We start from the raw sequence: 19673 nt of genomic DNA, 5'->3' as shown, positions 1-19673 counted from the left end.
TGGTCAACTCCTGTGACCCCAAAATGCGAGTGTGCTCACTCCCACTGCTGCCACAGTGTTCCTTCATCTCATCCGGGCTGAGCCTCGGAGATCTTAAAGGGCAGAGGGCAGGTGGATGGACTTAACCATCCGTGACCCAGATCTGATCCCTGACCTTGGCTCGGTCTCAGCCGTGACAAGACCCTCCACCTGCCGTCACCTCCTCAGAGAGGTAGTGGAGCATGGGGACGGCGAGGGGCAGGGGGAGGTCGGGGGCTCCCGGCCCCAGTGGCAGAGCTGGGCCTGGAATTCAGGCCTGTCTACAGGTGCTCGGTCAACCAACTGAAAACTGGTTTGGTCCGCTGTGATCTCTGAGCAGATTTTACTGTTCCCTATTCTTATCCGGTTACCCTCTATTCTCAATGCCTTCCCTTCCTTTAAAATAAAACATAACAACACCTCAAACCAAGAAACCCAAGTAGTTGTTCACCAGTTCTCTAGGGCCCGTCAGTGATGCTTCTGCCCGTGGGTCCGGCCCGGTCCCTCCCCTCTCTCAGCACCTTAGTGCGGACGCAGCGGCCTCCAACATCCTCCTCGTGTCTCAAGCCTGTACCCCCAGGGGCTCCCCCCAACCTGAGCACCAGAGACCCAAGTGGAGTCTGCACCCTCCTGGGTGTCATTGGAAGCTCTCAACTCCCCCTAGGTGCCCTCTGCCCCCAGCAGTCCCCCAACTCACCATGATCCAGAGTGGGGAAGGCACCTGGGACAGAGTGTGGGAGTTGTCGGAGGTGACGGAGGGGACCCCCATGCACCACAGCAGGGAGAAGAGCCACGGCGTGTTGACCGTGTAGAGGTTCACACTCAGGTTCCAGGATGCATAGTCCCTGTGGGGTAAGGCACAGACTGGTCCGCCTGTGGGTCTGGGTCAGGGAGCCTGTGAGGCGTGATGCCATCCTCACCTCTTCCTCCTAGAGGGCCCAGCTCAGAGCCACACCCATGCCTGCCTGATGCTCTTGACGTCTCCTCCTTGAGCCAGAAGTCCCTGTGCTTAACCATCTGCCCAGATGTGTGTGTGTGTGTGTGTGTGTGTGCGCGCGCGCACACACACGCACGCACGCATGCATTTGAGAGGGAGAGGAAGAGACAGACAGTATGGAGGAACTCAATCTTGCCCTCCTCTGGCTGAGCTGGGCGGGTGGGGTGGGCACCTGAGCTCCTGGCGGGACACCTGAGTGTAGCGCAGGTTCAGCCACTGGATGTGGCCTCTATGGAGGCTGGTAGCTTCCTCCTTGGAGCCTGACGTCTGCTGGAAGCCAGGAGCCACCTTCCGTACAAAGGGCCTCTGCCTGTTGGGCAGCCACATGACCTGCAGGCAGAGAGGGGGTGGCCTCAGATCTCTCATCTGTAAATGGGTTGAGCCTACCCCTCCGCAAGCACCTAGAAGGGTGAAAAGAGACAGGACAGGCAGGCCTGACACGTGGAAAAGCTAACATGTAATCACCGTAACCAGGGGATGACTGGGTCCCAGCCAAGGCTGGAAATTGCTTTGGCAATAACCCAGGGAGCTTGCCCTCTAGCCCAGTGATGGTAAACCTTTTGAGCTCGGCGTGTCACCATTCTGAAAAACCCTAACTTAACTCTAGTGCCGTGTCACATAGAGAAATTTTTTGATATTTGCAACCATAGTAAAACAAAGACTTATGTTTTTGATATTTATTTTATATATTTAAATGCCATTTAACAAAGAAAAATCAACCAAAAAAATGAGTTCACATGTCACTTCTGACACGTGTGTCATAGGTTCGCCATCACTGGTCTAGCCCCTGGTCACAGTGACTGATAATGAAATGCCAGTTACTCTGCACGCGGCCACCAGCATCTAGTGTGCGTCACACGCTGGTGTGAGATTCCTCAGATCTCCAGATATTACCCCACGAGAATGTGGGCACTGCTTCCTGGCAGTAAAAGGGACTTCCTTGTTACCCTCTGGTCCCCACAATGACCCTGTCAGGGAGGCGAGGGCATGGGACCCCATCTTACAGATGTGGAAGCTGAGGTCTGCAGAAGGGGCCTGTGAGTTAATGCGGAGTCCCGGAGGCTGGTGGGCGCCAGGCCTCACCTGGTGCTGGGGGAAGCCGGAGCGCAGCAAGGCCTCCAGGGTGATGTTGAGGAAGCTGGCTCGGTAGGGATGGTCCCGCGGAGGGTCGCGCAGGTTGAGGAGCAGCGTGGCATTGCCCTTGGCCAACGCCAGGAGCTCAGCGAGGCTGCAGATGGACTGGTTCTGGGCCTCCCTGTGGTCGGAGGGGGACAGGGAGCTGGCCGTCCAGAAGGGATCCGTCTGCAGAGACAAGGACACACATGGCTGCCTCACCAGCACCTGAGGGGCCCCCACGTGCCTTCCTGGCTCCCGAGCATGGAGACCCCTGAGCTGCCAGCGTGCGTGTCAGGTGGGTTGATGGCTGTGACCCTGGGCGGGGCTCAAGGAGACCCCATCCTAGCCCTCTCCCCCACACCTGGCTCACCAAAAGAACTATTTGCTTGGAACATCTCCCAGACCCCACCACATTTCTCCTTGCGTTACATTCCAGACCAGAGAAACCACTTTCCTCTCTGGAATGTTACCGAGTTGACCATTTTAACTATTGTCACCATCAGTTTCCTGGTGAGGGGGACAGACCAGCACACGCAGTGACAACCACGGTCTCAGGGCTGCAGAGGCCGCTAGCAAGGGACACTGGGGAGTGGGGTCCCCTGAGCTGATGGCCGCCCCGCTCTCACTGCACGGGGTCCCCACCCACGCTCTCCACACTCGGACCGGGGCGGGTGCCACCAGACCTTCAGGAACCACTGGCCGGCGTTGAGCCTCTGCAGGACAGTCCAGTTGAGCATGGAGGCGGGCCTGTGGGCCAGCTCCGGGAACGCCTCCTCCACGTTGGTGGTGCGCCGCAGCGTGGTGTCGTGCATGAGGAAGGGCACGCCGTCCAGGCTGCAGGGGTGTGGGCCACAGAGTCACTGTCCACCCGGCCCCTCACCTGCCCCCCAGTAATCACCGCTGCCCCCCACCATGTACACCAACCCGCCAGGGGACCCTGCAGGCTCTGCCCCTCTCTGGGCCTCAGGTTCCAGTCTGCACAGGGAAGGCAGTAGGTTGGTGGGCGACTCCTTCAAGTTCTCTATGAAGGTCAGAGCGGGGTGGGGACTGCTGAGGAGGGAAGGCTGGGCCTACAACTTCGGGCAGTAGGTGCTACCTCATTTGATAAAGGGAGAGGGAAGTACCTAGCTCCAGATCCACAGCCAGTAAGCGGTGGAATCTGGCTCAGAACCCAGTCCGTGCGATGCCATAATGAGAACAGTCAGCAAAGGCAGACCCTTTCGCAAGCTTTACCCCCCACCAACCGGGCCCACCCCACTGCCGCGGCCTGAACCCATATGGTCCCTTAGTGGGAAACAGTACAAGGCACCCAGGGCCCCTTCCTCAGGCATTGTACCACCACATACTGGAAAGTCTGGATCCATATATAATGCCAGGATGTCTACACTGGGGAGGTAAGTGGTGCCCTCGGTTCACTCCCTGTGCAGTGTACGTGGCAGCCCTGCCTCTCCCCCTTCTAAGAGGTCTGTCATGAGACGGGTGTGGGCTGTTCCTGTCCTTTATACTAATACGCACATATATCTACGTGTAGAAAATGTGTAAGTCATTTTAGGGTTTTTTGTTCTTTGTTGCTATTAATGCTTACCCAAGGATATTTTTCCCATTACTTTTTAGAGATAGTGGAAGGGAGGGAGAGAGAAACATTGATGTGAGAGAGACACATCAATTGGTTGCTTCCCACACACTCCCCCACCAGGGTCTGGGATCGAACCTGCAACCCAGGTCCATGGCCTTGACTGGGAATCGAACCTGAGACCCTTCGGTGCGCAGGCCACCGCTCTAACCAACAAGCAACACTGGCCAGGGCTGTGTAAGTCATTCTAATGAGGTCTTTTAAAATATAATTACACCACAGTGAGTGTTTACTCTGCAATGTGCGCATTTCCCTTATCAGAGTGTTTGGCTCCATCTGTCTGAGCCCTAGTCCTTAGTCTGTCCTTCAGGCGGCTCTGTGGCAGGACTCCAGCTCCCAACCCCCAGCCCTGCTTCAACCAAGAGCCTCTGTTCTGGAATTTGGCACAAGATTTAATGTCAGGAACACAGTGCCTGCCCTGCAGTGGATAATCCGAGCCTCTGCCCTCCCATCTCTGAGGCTCTGGGACCCGTGGTTTCCCCAGTGGGGACCCCGATGTGGGGGGTGGTACCATCCTCACAACCCAGCACCTACCTGATGGTGACATCGGCTTGCAATCCGTACAGCTTATGCTCCAGGGCCTTCCGGAAGGACATCAGCGTGTGCTCTGGGGCCAGCTGCCGGGAAAGGGGGTAGTGAGGGGAGAGCTGAGATTCAGCTCACGTGCACCTCCCCAGCCAAGGGCAGATCTTCCGTGTTGGGCCTGGTTCTTGCTCCAACTCCTCCAGGCAATACTGTGTGACGGCTCAGCCTCCGCCTCTGTTAAATCGCACCTGCCCCGCAGGCTTTCTGGGTGGGAGTGGGGAGCAGGGGTGGTTAGGGTTGGTGTGTATATATGTGGGGGTACAGTCCTCTGCCTATGGCAGTCTTGGGCCGGGGGTGGGGGGGTGAATGCCAAGTTTCCCCTGTAATCCCCCGAGTCCAGGTAGAGGTCCCAGAGCGAGAGGAGGGTTGATCGGCAGCAGTTTCAGGGGCGGCTGGTCTTCCCCTTGTGCAGAAGGTGACAAGCCCATCCCCTGACTGTTACCTGGGTTGACAGTCCCAGCATGTTGGCTGATACACAATAAGGAGTGACAACTGCTAACCTTACAGCATCCACGTTGGAAGAGCCTGGTTCTAGCTCTCACTCTACCGTCAACCAGTGTGTGGCCTTGGGTGGTGCACCCATTTCTCTCATAGACCCCAGGCTCCCCACGTCCCCCTTGAGAGAGCATATTCACTCTTTGTTAAGGCTCTTTCCATTTGGGAGAGTGGAGGTCCTGTTTCTCTAGTTCTGGCTGGTTTGGGGACTCTGTCATACCCTTTGCTGCCACTAGGGGTCAGCACCACACCAAGGGTTGGGCTAGGAGCAGGAGCAGCACGAGGAAGATGGCCAGGAGGACTCCTGGCTACGAAGGGATGAGGTGGAAAGGGTCCCCACGGCTGATCTCATTCCCATCAAGACAAGCTCATTCCCATTCTCTCTCCCCCTGGCGGTGCGGTTCCCCAACATGTAGCACACCACCCTCGTCTGGGAGGTAGCCTGGGGCGGAAAGGGCTTGGGAGCTGAGAAGGTGCAATACCATTTCCCAGTCCTGGGCCATCACTTCCCCTTTTGGAACCTCAGTTTCTTTAGCTGTAAAATGGGCTAATATTATCAAGCTCGTGGGTGGTATAACAGACATCAGTGGGCTCTATCATTTGAGTTTCTTTCTTTCCCCTTCCCTGGTGCAGAGCAGCCCTGTCTCCCAGGGAAATGGGCTGTGTGAGGCCTCGCCCAGAGGTGGGGCAGGGCCACAGAGGTGTCTGGAGAGAGCACGAGCTTCCCACCCAGTTCATCTCTAAATGTCCTGTGGCCAGGTCTCCACGAGTGACCACCCAGGATGGGCCACTGCTCTCTCCTGCTCGGGCTGGGGCTGCAGAGGGAGGCTGTGGGTGGCCCGAGGAAGTGTTTGGAAGGGGCAAAGTCTCTTTCTCGAGGCTTTGTTCAACTCGACTCTCCCTGTGCTAAGTGCTGGCCTCCTAGGGAAAAGGCATGGAAAGCTGGCCCTCCCTGGCCAGTCCTGGGACTCCAGGAGGACCCCGAGAAGTATGTGTGCACTCAGGGCGACTTGTTAATCCCCATCTTGGGGCCCCCAATGCCTCTGGCCTAAGCCCATGTGTGGTTCTGCTGTCAGGAGCGTGTGTGTATTGGGGTGGGTGGGTGGGTGGAGGTGTGTCACAAACTCAAGTGGCCAGGCCACTGTGGCTAAAAGTCCAAGCTTTGGAGTTAGTCCAGTGGTTCTCAACCTTCTGGCCCTTTAAATACAGTTCCCCATGTTGTGACCCAACCATAAAATTATTTTTGTTGCTACATCATAACTGTATTGTTGCTACTGTTATGAATCGTAATGTAAATATCTGATATGCAGGATGGTCTTAGGTGAACCCTGTGAAAGGGTCGTTCGACTGCCAAAGGGGTCGTGACCCACAGGTTGAGAACCACTGAGTTAGTCCAACCAAATATTAAAGTGTGCATGTGTGCACAGACTCAGGCACTCGCATAGGAAGGGCATATGGGCACCGTCTCCAAGACAGGGATGTGCACTTGGCCTTATCACACCCAGATGTGTGGACCGAGTCAAAGCCCACCACAAGGGGATGTGCACGGGCATCGTGGCAACACAGAGTTGGGCCGATGCCTTTGCCAGCCCCTCAGAAAACACCCCAAGAACACAAGCAGCCAGAGGCATAATGTGTGAAATTCTACGGGACAAATGACTGTTTCTTCAACAACTAAACAGCAACTAAACAACTAAATGTACTCAGAAGAGAGGTCAGCCAGATGCGCTGGCTGGACCCTATTGGCTTCTGATTTTTAACAACTAAACTGTAAATAGATATTTCTGAGATAAAGGAAAACAGAGCACGGGTTCAACATTATTAATTGGTTAGGTGTTATAACAGCAATGTGGTCATGTTAAAAAAAGAAAGAAGTCCTTATGTGGTATGGTTAGAGATACACCCTGAAGTATGGCTAAATTATACCACGTCTGAGATCTGGTTTAAAATATTACAGCAGACAGAGTGTGGGATCTCGGAAGGCAGGGGAGAAGGACTGGGTGGGAGGTAATCAACCAAAGACCTTGTATGCATATATGCATAACCCATGGACACAGGCAGTGGGGTGGTGAAGGCCTGGGGCTGGGGGCGGGGGTGGGAGTGGGCTGGATTGGGTTGATAGGGGGAAAAAGGGACATATGTAATATCTATAATAATAAAAGCATAATATGCTAATTAGACTGGACAGCCAAACAACCTTCTGGACGAAGCCACAATGGCGGGGGCCAAGGCAGAGGCCATTAGGGGAGCAAGGAGTTAGGGAAGAATAAAAAAGCACGGATGAATGTTGAAGGTGGTACTGGATTCATTACTCTGTCTATTCTTCATTACGTTACTCTTTCCATGTCTGTGACTGAACATTTTCTACTAAAATAATAATCCAGGCTGGGCCACCTTGCTCCTTCCCCGGCCCCTCCCCTCCCTCAGCACCCTCGGTCTGGGAAGGCTGTGTGTGTCTCTCTCTCCATAGACAGGGCATGAGGCTCAGAGGGCACAGGTGACCCTTGACACACACAGGAGCACATGGCAAAACCGGACCCCAAACCAGATCCCTCCGACTCCAAAGCCATGGCCTTTCCAGCTCATTGCCTCCAGGAGGTACCTCGACCAGAGTGGGGTTGGGTGGGAGGGCCCCTGGACTCCCCTGAAATTCAACACCATGGGCCTCCCAGTCACAATGACAGCCAAGAAAAAGCTCTGGCGAAGTCCCCACTGAGGGGGGGGAGCGGTTCCCCCTCTGCAGAGAACCCAGGTTCAAGGAGAGGAAACCCTGGCCCAGAGAAGGGGAGGCCCAAGGTAACAGGGGCGTCTCCCAGGCTCACAGCTGGGCACCTCCCACGTGCTGTGTGTCCTGCCTCGCAGGCCCTCGCCTAGGCTCTCGGTATCTCAGGGCACAAGATGAGGAAACTGGCCCAGAGAAGATGGAGTCGGCCGGGCTCCCAGGGCCGCCCGGGGGCGGAGGACACCAGCTCTGGAGGACGCCCACTCGAGGGGAGGCCCTGCGGGGCCACAGGGCATCAGCAGAGGGGCTGCCGCTGACTCGGACTCCCCCATTTCTGCCCAGTTCAGCTGGAACAGTCTTCCCTTTGGCAGTGGGCTCTGGGCTGCGCCCGCCTCTCCTGCCCCACAGCCCGGTCACAGCCTGCAGGCAGCCCTCTCCCGGGTCTTCCTAACCCACCCGCTCTCAGCCTCTCATCAGCCCTTCCCACATTCCCTCTGAAGGCTGAAGATTGTAGTATTTCATTCCATGCATCCTCCTTATTTCCCTGCTAGTCCCTCCCTACAAGGAGACAGGTCTTTGCTCATCTTCCCTAGAATGGCAGCTCTGCTCCCCGCCCCCCACCCCGTCAGGGCCTTCAGGAGCACTCACCATGGGGACCCCGCGGTGGCCAATGAGGGCGGGCTTGGGGCCCAGGTCCTTTTTCTCCATGATGCAGGGAGAGGAGATGGTGAGAGGGGCCAGGTAGAGGGCAAATACCACGGCAGAGAAGATGCAGAGGATGGCCATCTGGGAGGCTGTGGGCACAGGCGAGAGCACCGCCCGTGAGCGCTCAGCTCCCATCAGACCCGACCATGAGCCCTGGGCAGGTCGTGGGAGACCCCCGTCCCCTCCAGTGTCAGGACACACATGCTCTGAAGAGACCCTGCACTAAGGGCAGCCCCCATCGTGACCAGAGAGAGGGGTCCCTGGCCTCTGACTCACACCGACACAGACGCAGATGCAGACGAGGAAGTGGGCACCGCTGACTGGAGCTGCAGCCCTCCATGGACCCCACGGCCACGCCGAGAGCAAGGCCCCCCACCCTCCTCCCAGGGCACCCAGGGAACATCTAGGGGAGGGTGGGGTTGGGCGGCAGGCCCTGCCCAGTCGTACTTACAGGACCGCTCTGCCCGGGCGAACTGTCCTGCCACGATCCAGGAGAGCGCGGTGATGGCGGCCAGGGCCCCCATGTGCAGGAACGGAGCTGTGCCCTGTGTGCAGGGGCAAGAGGCACCGCTGACTCCCAGCCATGCCAGGCCCTCTGGCCACCGAGACCCTGGTGGCCCGTCTCTGTCCACGGGCAGGGCACCCCGGAGACACTGGGCGTCGGGGCCCTGGGCTGTCACCCTCCCTCCCCTGACTGCTGAGACCTGGACCCCTCCTGCCCCCTCGGGTCTTGGTCTGAGGAAATCATGTGTTAAAGAGACAGACGCTGCCTTCTGGGTGTTTGCGGGGAGCCCCACCCCCGACCTCACTCACCTGCAGGGAGATGAGCAGCACCTCCCACTCGTCCTCCCACAGCTGGGCCATGGCCGACATGGCCACCACCGTGGACACCAGGATGACCACCAGCACCATCTGGAAGGGGAAGGGCAGGTGTGGCTGGGCAGGCCAAGGGCCCCAGTGTGTCTGAGAGGGAGAGCAGGGGGAGAGGCCGGGACCGAGGGGAAGAGATGAGAGCGCAGGAGAGGCAGACAAAGAGGGAAGGGGAGCAGGAGAGAGACAGCACAGACTGAAAGAAGCTCAGACAGTGAGAGACAGAGAGGAGAGCAAGAGACAGGGAGGACAGCGAGAGACAGAGGACAGCGAGACAGAGGACAGGAGAGACAGAGAGGAGAGCAAGAGACAGGGAGGACAGCGAGAGACAGAGGAGCAAGAGACAGGGAGGACAGCGAGAGACAGAGGACAGCGAGAGACAGGGATGACAGCGAGAGACAGAGGCAGGAGGAGGACACAGACCCAGGGAAGAAGAGCCAAGGACCAAGAGACACAGGACGGGTGGAGAGGTGGGAGGAGCTGGAGAAGGTGGAGGTGAAGGCCAGGCTCAGCCCCATGGAGTTTGTGAGGAGGGAAGACACCCTTCCTCACTGAGGCGCCCGGGCTCTCCTGGGCCCAGCAGGCCCAGCCAAGGCCTCCCCCAGCCCTGCCAGCAACCTTTGGAGTGAAGGGTGAGCTGCTTGGACCACAGGGGCAGGAGGCTGAGGAGCCAGGTCCCTGTGGGAGCCTGATGCCCAGGCCAGCGTGTCCCCTGCCGGCCAGGCCCACGGCCCTTCAGGCTGAGCAAGCAGAGGTGAGGGGGTGTTCAGCCCCAGCCCATGGCAGAGGCCTGCCCTCAGCCCCAGCCTCCGAGCCCCCAGCCTCTAGGTGTCACCGGGTCTGCCCTCCCAGCCGCTCCTGGAGAAAGCAATCCCAGTCCTGATGGAAGACTAGAGGGGACTTCACAGGACAGAGGTCTCTGCGGACAGAGGGGATCTGGGCCATCTCATACACATCAGATGCTCCCCCAAACTAAGCGAAGTCTGGTGTCTGGCTACTTAGTCTCCAGAGACACGCTCCCCTCTCCTCCCCCCCGCCCCCCGAGCCCTGGCACTCACTCTGCACACCTCCCTGCACGCCCAGGTGACACCTCTACCCACAGCCCTACCCTGCTCTCTCTAAGGGGCCGGGCAGCCAGGCCACCACCCCCTGCCCCCACTGTGCTCAGGCCTGAGGCAGGCTGTCCTCTCTGCCGGCCAGCGGCCCTCCCCGCTCTCTCTTCCTGTGGGGCCAGTCTAGCCCCTCTCAGCAGTGCTCTGCCCACCCTCCGGCCGGGACAAGCTCTGAATGGGTTTCTAGGTGGTGAGGGCAGAGGTAGGTGGTGAGGGCAGAGGCGGGCAGATCCATCTCATTCTGGCCTGGGATGAAGTTTTCCTTTGCGGTTTGTCATGCCAGCCCATCAGGCTGGAAACAAATGTTCCAATAAGCAGAGCAATAAAGCTGAGCCGGGCGGGGCCTTCAGCCACTGGCCTGCCTGCCTGGGGAGATGGGAAGGGGAAGAGGCCCCCAGTTTTCCTCGTGTTTATTCTAACGTCCCAGGGGAGGCCCTATCTTCATTTTATACAGAGAAACTGGGCTCAGGGACCATAGGGTTTGCTTGGTCGGGAAGCGTAGAAGGGGTGGATCTGGACCCAAACCCCATTCTGCCTGGGTCAGAGGTCGTGCTGCAGTGCGGGAGGCCCAGTGTCCTTACCACCCCTGAGAACGCCCTCACTGCGCAGGCGCCTGCGCCCCCCCCCACTCCCCGCTGCCCTGCCAGGCAGGCGCTGGGCACAGCCAGCGTCCCTGAAGGGTCATTGCTGAGAGCACCTTGTGGCAACGTGTAATTGCTAGTGGAAATTAAACGAATTCCCCACAACCCTCAGGCAATTAAAACTTTGATGATGAGTTTTGCCGTTGCTGTGGTGGCACCATTGTGTGCAGCGGCATGGCCGCAATGCTCACTGAGGGACTCCCCCCGACGCGTGTCCTTAAGCCACAGAACAGCACTGAATCCCAGCCGCGGGACCGCCATTCCTCCCACCTGACTGGGAGGGAGAAGCCCCCCGGAAGCCCAGAGGCAGCTGCTGTCCTGAGAACCGGCCTTCGGTCTCCTTGCTGGTGAGACTGTGGTGTGTGAGGACAGTGGGAAGGATAGGGACATGGGAGCTGCATCCATTTGTTCAGTGAGCGCTGCTGGGTGCTGGCACCCAAGAGGAGTGGGAGCCCCGCCTCGCAAAGGTGCCACAGGTTGGGGGCAGGCAGGGGGGTGGGGTGGTGGCTAGAATCTGGGTTTGGTAGCAGCTGGTTGGCGGGGGCTCAGGGACACACTGGATACATCCACCAGCACATCCCAGCTCTGCTGCCGAAGGGGGAGGTGGGCCTCTCGTAGCAGGGCTCCTGGGCTGTGAAACGGGGAGAGCGAGTGCGGACCCCGCGGGTCCTGGGGAAGATAAATGAGAAAGTACAAGGGGAGGTGCTTAGCACAGTGGTTGGCACTAAAGTAGCAACTGCTCACTACAGGCGAGTGGTGTAATTTCTAAAAGTGGGCCGAACATCAGGCGAACAGGATGATGACGAGGAGAACATGAGCTACTGTGTGGCATGGGCCCGACACACAGAGTGAGTGCCCACCCAGTGACGGTCGTGGCTGTTATGATGAGCACAGTGCCTGGCACGTCCTGGCACCTACTCCCCAGCCCTCCCCTGCTCAGGACGCGGGGGAACCAGGGACTCTCAAAATAAAGATCTTGATTAAAACACAGTGTGAAGCTGTAGTATTTAAAGCAGTTAGATGCTGATATAAGAGCAGAGGGATAAACGAAAGTAAATAAAAAGCTCAAAAACAGATCTAAATAGATTTTAAAAATCAGCATACGCCCTAGCTCAGTGGTTGGCAAACTGTGGCTCACGAGCCTCATGCGGCTCTTTCGCCCTTTGAGTGTGGCTCTTCCGCAAAATACCACGTGCGGGTGCGCATGTACAGTGCGATTGAAACTTTGTGGCCCATGTGCAGAAGTCGGTATTTTGCAGAAGAGCCACACTCAAGGGGCCAAAGAGCCGCATGTGGCTTGCGAGCCGCAGTTTGCCGACCACTGCCTAGCTGGTCTGGCTCAGTGGATAGAGGGTCAGCATGCAGACTGAAGGGTCCTGGGTTCAATTCTGGTCAAGGACATGTGCCTCCGTTGTAGGCTCTATCACCAGCCCTGTGGCTGCGTGCAGGAGGCAACCAGTTGATGTGTCTCTCTCACATCGATGCTCCTCTCTCTCTGTCTCTCCCCCTCCCTTCCACTCTCTCTAAAAATCAATGGAACAATATCCTCCGGTGAGGATTAAAAAGAAAAATCAGCATATATAAAAGTGGCATCTCCAATTAGAAGGGAAAGGGTAGATTTCTCAATGATAGGAATGGGGAAACCATCTAAGAAGAAGAAAGACCATCCTATACCCAAAAGTAACTTCCAAAATGTTCAAATTTTAAATGTTATTAAAAGTAGAAACATGTAATTATCAAATAATGCCACGGAGACCATTGTTATAATCAGAGTGGGAAAGACTCTGACACAAAAGCCAGGAGCCATAAAAAGAGAAGACAGAGGCACATCCTTAAGAATAAAAAATTCCCACGGCAAAACCACAGCCAGCAAAGTCAGAGGCGGCGTGACACACGAGGAAGAGTTATTGCAGTTCATCGGCCAAAGGGCGGGTTTTCGGAATCTGTAAAGCACTCCTGCAAATTAATAAGCAAAAAGCAAATCCTGTAGCAAAAAGGCAAAGGATATGAAGAGACAGCTTACGGAAAAGAGCATGCAGGTGACTCAAGCACATGAGAGGTGCTGAATCTAACGCATCATCTGGGAAATGCAAATCAACATGACACTGAGGGGCTAGGCTCACCCATCAGTGGGCTCAAGCCGAGACATCTTCGAACACTTCGTGGGCAAGGGCGATTTGATAAGCAAACCATCGCTTGCCGAGGGAGCATGGACTGGTGGCCCTTGGCAAGGAGGCGATTTGACAAGAACTATCACAGTCACAAAAGCATACTCTAGAATTCCCCACCCAGATCACATGGTCCTGGCAATGAATTAAGAGCAACTGGGGCCCGGCCAGTGTGGCTCAGTGGTTGAGCACTGACCTATGAACCAGGAGGTCACGGTTCCATTCTAGGTCAGGGCACATGCCCCAGTTGTGGCCTCGATCCCCAGTAGGGGGCGTGCAGGAGGCAGCCGATCAATGGTCCTCTCTCATTATTGATGTTTCTATATCTCTCTCCCTTTCCCTTCCTCTCTGAAATAAAAATATGTGTATTATAAAATATTTATATTATAAACATATATTTAAAAAGCAACTGGGATGTCATCAGGGGGCCAACTAGATACCTTGGGACTCAGGGTTAAACACGGGGACAGGAGCAGGGGCTGGACAACAAGGGAAGCTCTCAATGGCCTGAGAGGAAGGTGCTCCGAGAGTTTTGTTAACGTAAGAAATGGAGGGTACAGTAGGCTTGTGTGTAAAGAAAAGGAAAAAGGAAGTGTACTAGTATATGAATATGTGTATATGTTTACAATACTTTGGAGAGAGAGTAGGGAGACTTACATTGTGTACTTTTTTGTACCTAATTTCGAACCATGTCAGTGTATCAGATGTTCAAAAATTGGTTAAAACAAAAAAAGGACAAGGATTCCTTAGCATCTCCTACTCAAATGGTAGAATACTGGAAACAGAACAAGAGCGTGTCCAGCACCTACTTGAAAACTCTGAGCCCCAGGGAGCTGCCTCCCTCCTGTGCATCAGCTCCGGACCTTCCTCACGCTGAGATCGCATGAGCGGGGGCAGAGGGGCAGGAAGTCAGGGTTGCCACCGGAGCTGGCTCCGTGCAGATGAAGGGATCTGACCCCCCGCCCAGGAGAAGAATCCGGGCAGTGACCTGCGCCCCTGCCGGCTCTGCGCCTCCAGGGGCCTCTCCACCAGGACCGAGCAGGTGTGACCTGCTGAGACCAGGCGTGACTAGAGGAGGTGACCGCGGTGTGAGCCAACCCGACCCCGGTGCCATCTGGTGCGGTTCTTTCAAGTGTCAGCTTTGCAGCCGGGAGATAAAAGTGCCGCACAGAGGGGACTTCCCAAGCCCAGAGGAGGCCTCCGGGTAGAATGACAAGCAGGCGGAGGTGGGACCCCGGGGCTGCTGGCTGCTCTTCACCCTCCAAGACCCCAGTCCCCAGTCTGGCTCCCCAGCTCCTGATCTCTGAGGCCCCCCGGATGCCCTCAGGCACCTCCCCTTACGCAGCCCAATTCGGACTCACTATGTCTTCCTTCCAGCTCCTGCTCCACGTCCCTCTTCTCCTCAGAGTCACTCTGGACCCACCTATGGGCTCATGGTTATTTCCAGACATGTCTGCCCCGTCCTAAACGGCATGGCCACTCTGAGCCAGGCTCTGGGAATAGAGAGATGGCCGAGCCCTCCCTCCACGGCCCAGGTGCTCCTGCGAGGAAAGGGCTCTCTCTCGGTCAGTTTTGTGCCACCCCTGCGACCCCTGGGGCCTCAAGAAGAGCAGGCGTCAGGCTGGTGCACTCAGCACCTGCAGGCGACCAGCAGCAAGAGGGCCAAGAGGGCCGAGGACCTGATTCTCCGAAGCCTCCCTGCGCTGGGCCCAGCACCCCGTGAGGCGCTAGGGACAGAGACTGGCAAAGCCAGTCCTGGTCTGCAAGAAGCTCCCAGACTGGGGAGGGCCGGGGTCAGGGCGCCAGAGGGAACCAGACAACGTGGACCTGCAGGCTGTGGTGACAGGTGGGCGGGCCCTGCAGGGGCTGGGGAGTCCAAGCATCCTGGGCAGGGGGTGGAGAACCAAGGAAGGGCCGGAGGGAGACAGAGGGAGGCGAGAGCGAGGAGGTAAAGTAGAGGAGAGGCAGCCATGCTGGCAGGGCCTGAGACGTCTCATCCAGAGCCGGGGGTGAGCGACCCATGACGGCAGTTGGGAGACCTCAGCAGGGCCAAGTCATGGGGGCCGTCATGCTGGGCGGGGCGGGGGGGGGGTCCGCCTGGGAGCAATGGGAGTGGTGGAAAGGACGCTAAGCTGGGTGGGTTTCAGGATGAGCTCATTGCGGAATGAGGAGAGGGTGTGACCCGAGGCGGAGCCCAACCCATGGGACCCTGTGCTGGCTCCCTGCGCAGATACGGGGTGAGGACCCTGGATACTCCACTGGCGAAGTGGGAGACCTTGGGCAACTTACTTAACCGCTTTGTACCTCAGTGTTTCCAGCTGCAAAATAGGATAACAGTACCTACAACATAGGGCTGCTGTGAGAGTTAAATGAGTTCATACAGGCCAGGCCGGGAGGACAGTGCTGGGCACAGGGAGAGTACGGAGTGTGAGCTACTAGGACAATCGTAACCGGGCCCCCGAGGAGGGGCGATGCGCCTGCCTCCTCCCCATCTCAGACCTCGCGGAGGCAGCCCTTCCTTACCTTGTGCAGCCAGTGCAGGTTCATCTGCTGCCCCACGGCGATGTGACACAGCGCCAGGACCTGAGGAGGGGCCACAGGGCGGCCGTCAGCCTCCACGTGTGGCTCAAAGGTTTCCGCCAATTCCCAGACACACTTCTCCCCACTCAGCTCTGGGTCTGGCTCAGAAAAGTCAACAAACCCTCCCCGCAGGCGATGGGAAAGCCCAGCCCGGCCCACGCCTGGCCTCCTCCCAAATTCTTCCAGGCCTCCCGCTCCTCCTCCTCCTCTAGGATTTTTCCCTCGGCCCCCACTGCCCTGGGACTGCTCAGTTCATGTTGTAGGAGTTCCAGGCCCCAAGGAGCCCCTCATCCAACAAAGGGACTGACCGGAGTCTGAGGGAATAGGGCTCTGGGCGCAGGAACCAAAGCAGAAGTTCCAGGAAGAGGAAGTCTGCAGCTGCTCCTAAGAGCAGAGGCCTCCCCCCATGTGAGGGGAGCGGGGGCGGGGGGCTGTGGGGACACTGCAGGATGGGGTAGAAGCAAGGCGACCTCCCACCTTGAAGGAGCCAAGCCCCTGAGGTGCAGCAGCCGAGAGAGGGGGAAAGCCAGCTTCCCTCCATCAGCCCTGGGCAGACCCCTCCATCAGCCCCGGGCAGACCCCTCCGTCAGCCCCTGGGCAGGCCCCTCCATCAGCCCTGCACAGGCCACGCTGCCCCTCCCGGGAGCAGGGCCAGCCCCGCGTACCAGGAGGCCCGTGATGTAGGTGAAGGCGGTGGCTGCGGTCATGAGGATGGGCACGGACCAGTCACTCCAGTAGCCCAAGCGATTGTAGAGGTACCTGCAGGAGGAGAGGGGGCCGGGGTCAGACCTCCACCAGGAGCCAGGGCCTTGCCTCGGGCTGGCCAGGCTCAGGGGCAGGCCCTGCCCACTCCGCAATGATGCTATTGTCTCTCCATCATCAGCCAGGCCTGTCGAGGGCTCGTGGTGGAGCCTGGGCATGCCAAGAGCATAAAGCAGAGAACAACAATCTCCGTGGTTCTACAGCCCAGACATAAACATTTCCCAGACTGGGCTGACTTTTCTTCCAGCGGGTTCCCGCCTGTGCTTATAGATTTGTATAAACAGCAAAGCCGGGACCCGCTGGTATAGCATAGTGGTCAGAGTTTGGCTTTGGAGGGAAGTACACTCGGATTCAAATGCCCACTCTGCCTCTTACTGGCTTGTAGGTCCCTGTGGAGGTGACAGGCTCCACTGATCCTAAAATGCCATCAATTGTGACACTCATTTCTATTTCAGTGCTAGAATGTGAAAATAAGGGGCCTTAGAATTGATCAAATGCCCTTCAAAGGATTTCCTGAGGATGAATTTGGGGGTTTGGGGGGGCATGTGATAAGTAATCAATTCTCTTCTAATTAACACAGGCATTTACTGAGGTCAGTACAAATCCGAGGAAATGTGATTTTCAACAGCCCCACAGTCTTCTGTTGAATTAGTGCACCATATGTAGCCAACCTCCCACTAATGGCAATTAATCATTTCCAATTATTCGCTTTTATAAATTAACACAAAAAGGAAAATTTTGCATGCATCTTTCTATACTGGTAATTCTTTACTTAGGATAGACTCCTACAAAGAGAGTTACAGGGCGAAAGGCTAAAAACTTTTTAAGGCACCTATTTCCGGCTCTTCCCTGGCCTTTGCTGATTCCAGAGGAAAATCTACCACCTGGAAGATCACGGAGTGCATTATTCTACCGTATAGATGGGGAACCTGAGGCCCAGAGAGGGTGGGGCCCGCTCCTGGTAACGACTTCTGCCAAATGCCCTGGCTCCACGTGTCTCTCACTTGCCAGGGAGCCCTCCTGGGCTGCAACAGCCCCGAAGCCCCTCACTGGCTCTTGTCATCCAGCCCTGACGCCTGGGTCTCACTCACACCCTCTCCAGAGACCACAAGGCCCCGGCCAGGCTCCCCCGAATCCCAGCCTGATTTCAAAAAACCGAGGTGACAGGCAGATGTTCAGGCCACCCCTAAGTCCCAGGCAGCCTCCCGATGGACAGGCACCCATCCTCTGTTTGAGCCACCCAGTGACAGGGAGCTCACTCTCTGGGAAGAGGCGGTGGCTCTGTAGATGGCATGAGACAGTCAGCCAGGCTCTAACCAAAGCCAGAAGTTCGGGCTGTCCTAGAGCTGTCTGCATTCCACTGTGTGGCTCCGGGAAGGCTGCGTAACCTCTCTGAGCCCCAGTCTCCTCAGACTGTCCTCGGGATGACTTTTTGGTACGAACTGGTTGGGTGGCCACGGGTGAGTCATGCCCTCTCTGGGCCTTAGGTTCCCCATCTGAACATGACGGGGATGGGCCCAAAGTTTTTCCAGGTAGCCAGCCTCCGGGTCAGCAGAACTGCCCGCGGTCTGCAGCGAGGGCCAGCAGGGAACGTTCCTATATGCCCAGCACAGTGCCGGCGCTGTGATGCCTACACGGATGAGTAACTGATTTATGGCATTTAATAAAGGCCAGAGCCACCTCGGGGACTCAGCTGGGTCTGGGGTGGGACAGCAGCACACCCTTTATTGTGCTCATTAATAATGGAGGCGCAACCCAGGGCCACGCAAAGGGGAGGGGATGCCCAACTCCATGAACAGAACCTTAGGATCATCATGGAAACCCAGAACCATGGCCCTAGAAGTCCCCAATTCTAACACCATGGCCTTTTCCAGCTAGAGAATGGGCCTCCCAGGAAACGACCCTCAGGGTGAGGTAGAGCTTTGAGCCCTCTCAAGTCTGTCATCTCATTTCACTTTCAGAAAGACCTGATGAGGTCAGAGCTACCCCATTTTACAGAAGAGGACACTGAGGCTCAGAGTGGACCAGAGACTTGCTCACAGTTGCACTGAGCTGAACTTCTGACCAAAAGGAAGAGACAGCACTGAAAGGAGGGCGCGGGGGTGGTGGTGAGGGGCCAGGAGGGGTCTGGCTTTCCAGCCTCAACTCTGCCCCCAACTGATTGTGTGAACTTGGGCCTGAAGAACTCAGGGTCCCTCCCCTCCTCCCTTCACTGTTGGGGGGGGGGGGTGGAGAAGCAGGTGCCTGAGCTGAGCTGTCCCAGAACCATAGCATCTGCCAGCCCTGCCCAAGGCCCTAATCAAGGAGTTAAGAGGGGGTGGTGGTGGGTGAGAAGGTAGTGTCAGGGCCACCTCTGCTGAGGCCATTGTATCTCTGGCCTTGGAGTCCTCATCTACAAACGTGGCCAGAGGCCCCAGCCCCCTGCTGAGCCCTGTCTGAGGCCATTCTTATTTTTATTTTCCAAAATAGCACCAGGAAGGATTTCCCTTCCCGTCCTGCCACCACCACTACCCCCCCCCCCACCCGCACCCCCCCGCCCTAGTTCCCCCTGGGCTTTGTCTTTCCAGAGACCCTTGCCCCAAAGCCGCACAGAGTTGGTGCAGAGCTCTGAGGGATGCCAGGACCCAGGCCTCGTCCCCACCCCCTGTCCCCACTCACCAGTTGAATTCATTGTAGTCATTGTGGACTTCCCACCAGAAGTAGAGCCAGGTGAGTGTGAGGCCGAAGGTGACGGTGAGGAGCAGGAACCAGAGGCGTTCCCACTGGAGGAGCAGAGCAGGAGAGGGGTCAAGCGGGGTCACAGGTTGGCCTTGCAGGCCGCCTGCCTGAATGTGCCCTCCTTCTCTCCCTCTGCAGCCAAACCTGCCAGGCAGGGATTGGTGCCCTCTTCACAGTGGTAGGGACCTGAGGCTCAGAGGGGGGAAGTGTCCTGTGCTACATCGCAGAGCCTGACGCACAAACTGGGGGGAGCTGGGAGCAGGGCGGGGCTCCACCCCCGAGGGGGGCCCTATGGCCGCAGCCTGAGGCCTTGCCAGGTGCACCAGTCTCTTGGCTCTGGCAGTGGCCCCAGGAGCAAAGGCCACATCTGCCCGGAGCCTTCCCGCTGGCATGGTGACCTGCAGTCTGTGATCGGTCACAGTCTTCATCTCCTTCCCTCCTCACACAGGCCTACAAAGCGGGCATTATTCTTCCCCACCTCCGCTCTGAACTACTGATTAAACGCTGAAGCCCAGAGAGGCAAAGCGATCGCCTAAGTCACACAGCCAGTT

At 57.2% G+C, this 19673-nt stretch overlaps 1 protein-coding gene across 5 annotated transcripts in view; it reads right to left on the bottom strand.

Moving 5' to 3' along the window:
* The window catches only part of GDPD5 (glycerophosphodiester phosphodiesterase domain containing 5), an 85703-nt gene that overhangs the window by 7515 nt on the left and 58515 nt on the right, over positions 1 to 19673 (bottom strand). For 4 of the 5 annotated variants that reach the window (XM_006777912.2, XM_006777911.2, XM_006777914.2 and 1 more), the window contains 11 exons: positions 19063 to 19166; positions 16308 to 16401; positions 15586 to 15645; positions 9085 to 9183; positions 8723 to 8816; positions 8215 to 8360; positions 4299 to 4381; positions 2815 to 2965; positions 2099 to 2317; positions 1188 to 1345; positions 716 to 863 (listed from right to left, as the gene is read on the bottom strand). In XM_006777912.2, the coding sequence (XP_006777975.1) occupies positions 716 to 863; positions 1188 to 1345; positions 2099 to 2317; positions 2815 to 2965; positions 4299 to 4381; positions 8215 to 8360; positions 8723 to 8816; positions 9085 to 9183; positions 15586 to 15645; positions 16308 to 16401; positions 19063 to 19166 (1356 nt within the window). The remainder of the gene's footprint in view (positions 1 to 715; positions 864 to 1187; positions 1346 to 2098; positions 2318 to 2814; positions 2966 to 4298; positions 4382 to 8214; positions 8361 to 8722; positions 8817 to 9084; positions 9184 to 15585; positions 15646 to 16307; positions 16402 to 19062; positions 19167 to 19673) is intronic. The other variant, XM_015557479.1, reaches the window with a different exon arrangement.

This window comes from Myotis davidii, unplaced genomic scaffold (genome assembly GCF_000327345.1).
Source record: "Myotis davidii unplaced genomic scaffold, ASM32734v1 scaffold169, whole genome shotgun sequence".
Lineage (NCBI taxonomy): Eukaryota > Metazoa > Chordata > Mammalia > Chiroptera > Vespertilionidae > Myotis > Myotis davidii.
Note: the sequence above shows the minus strand (reverse complement) of the source record. Positions and strands in the feature narration are given on the sequence as shown.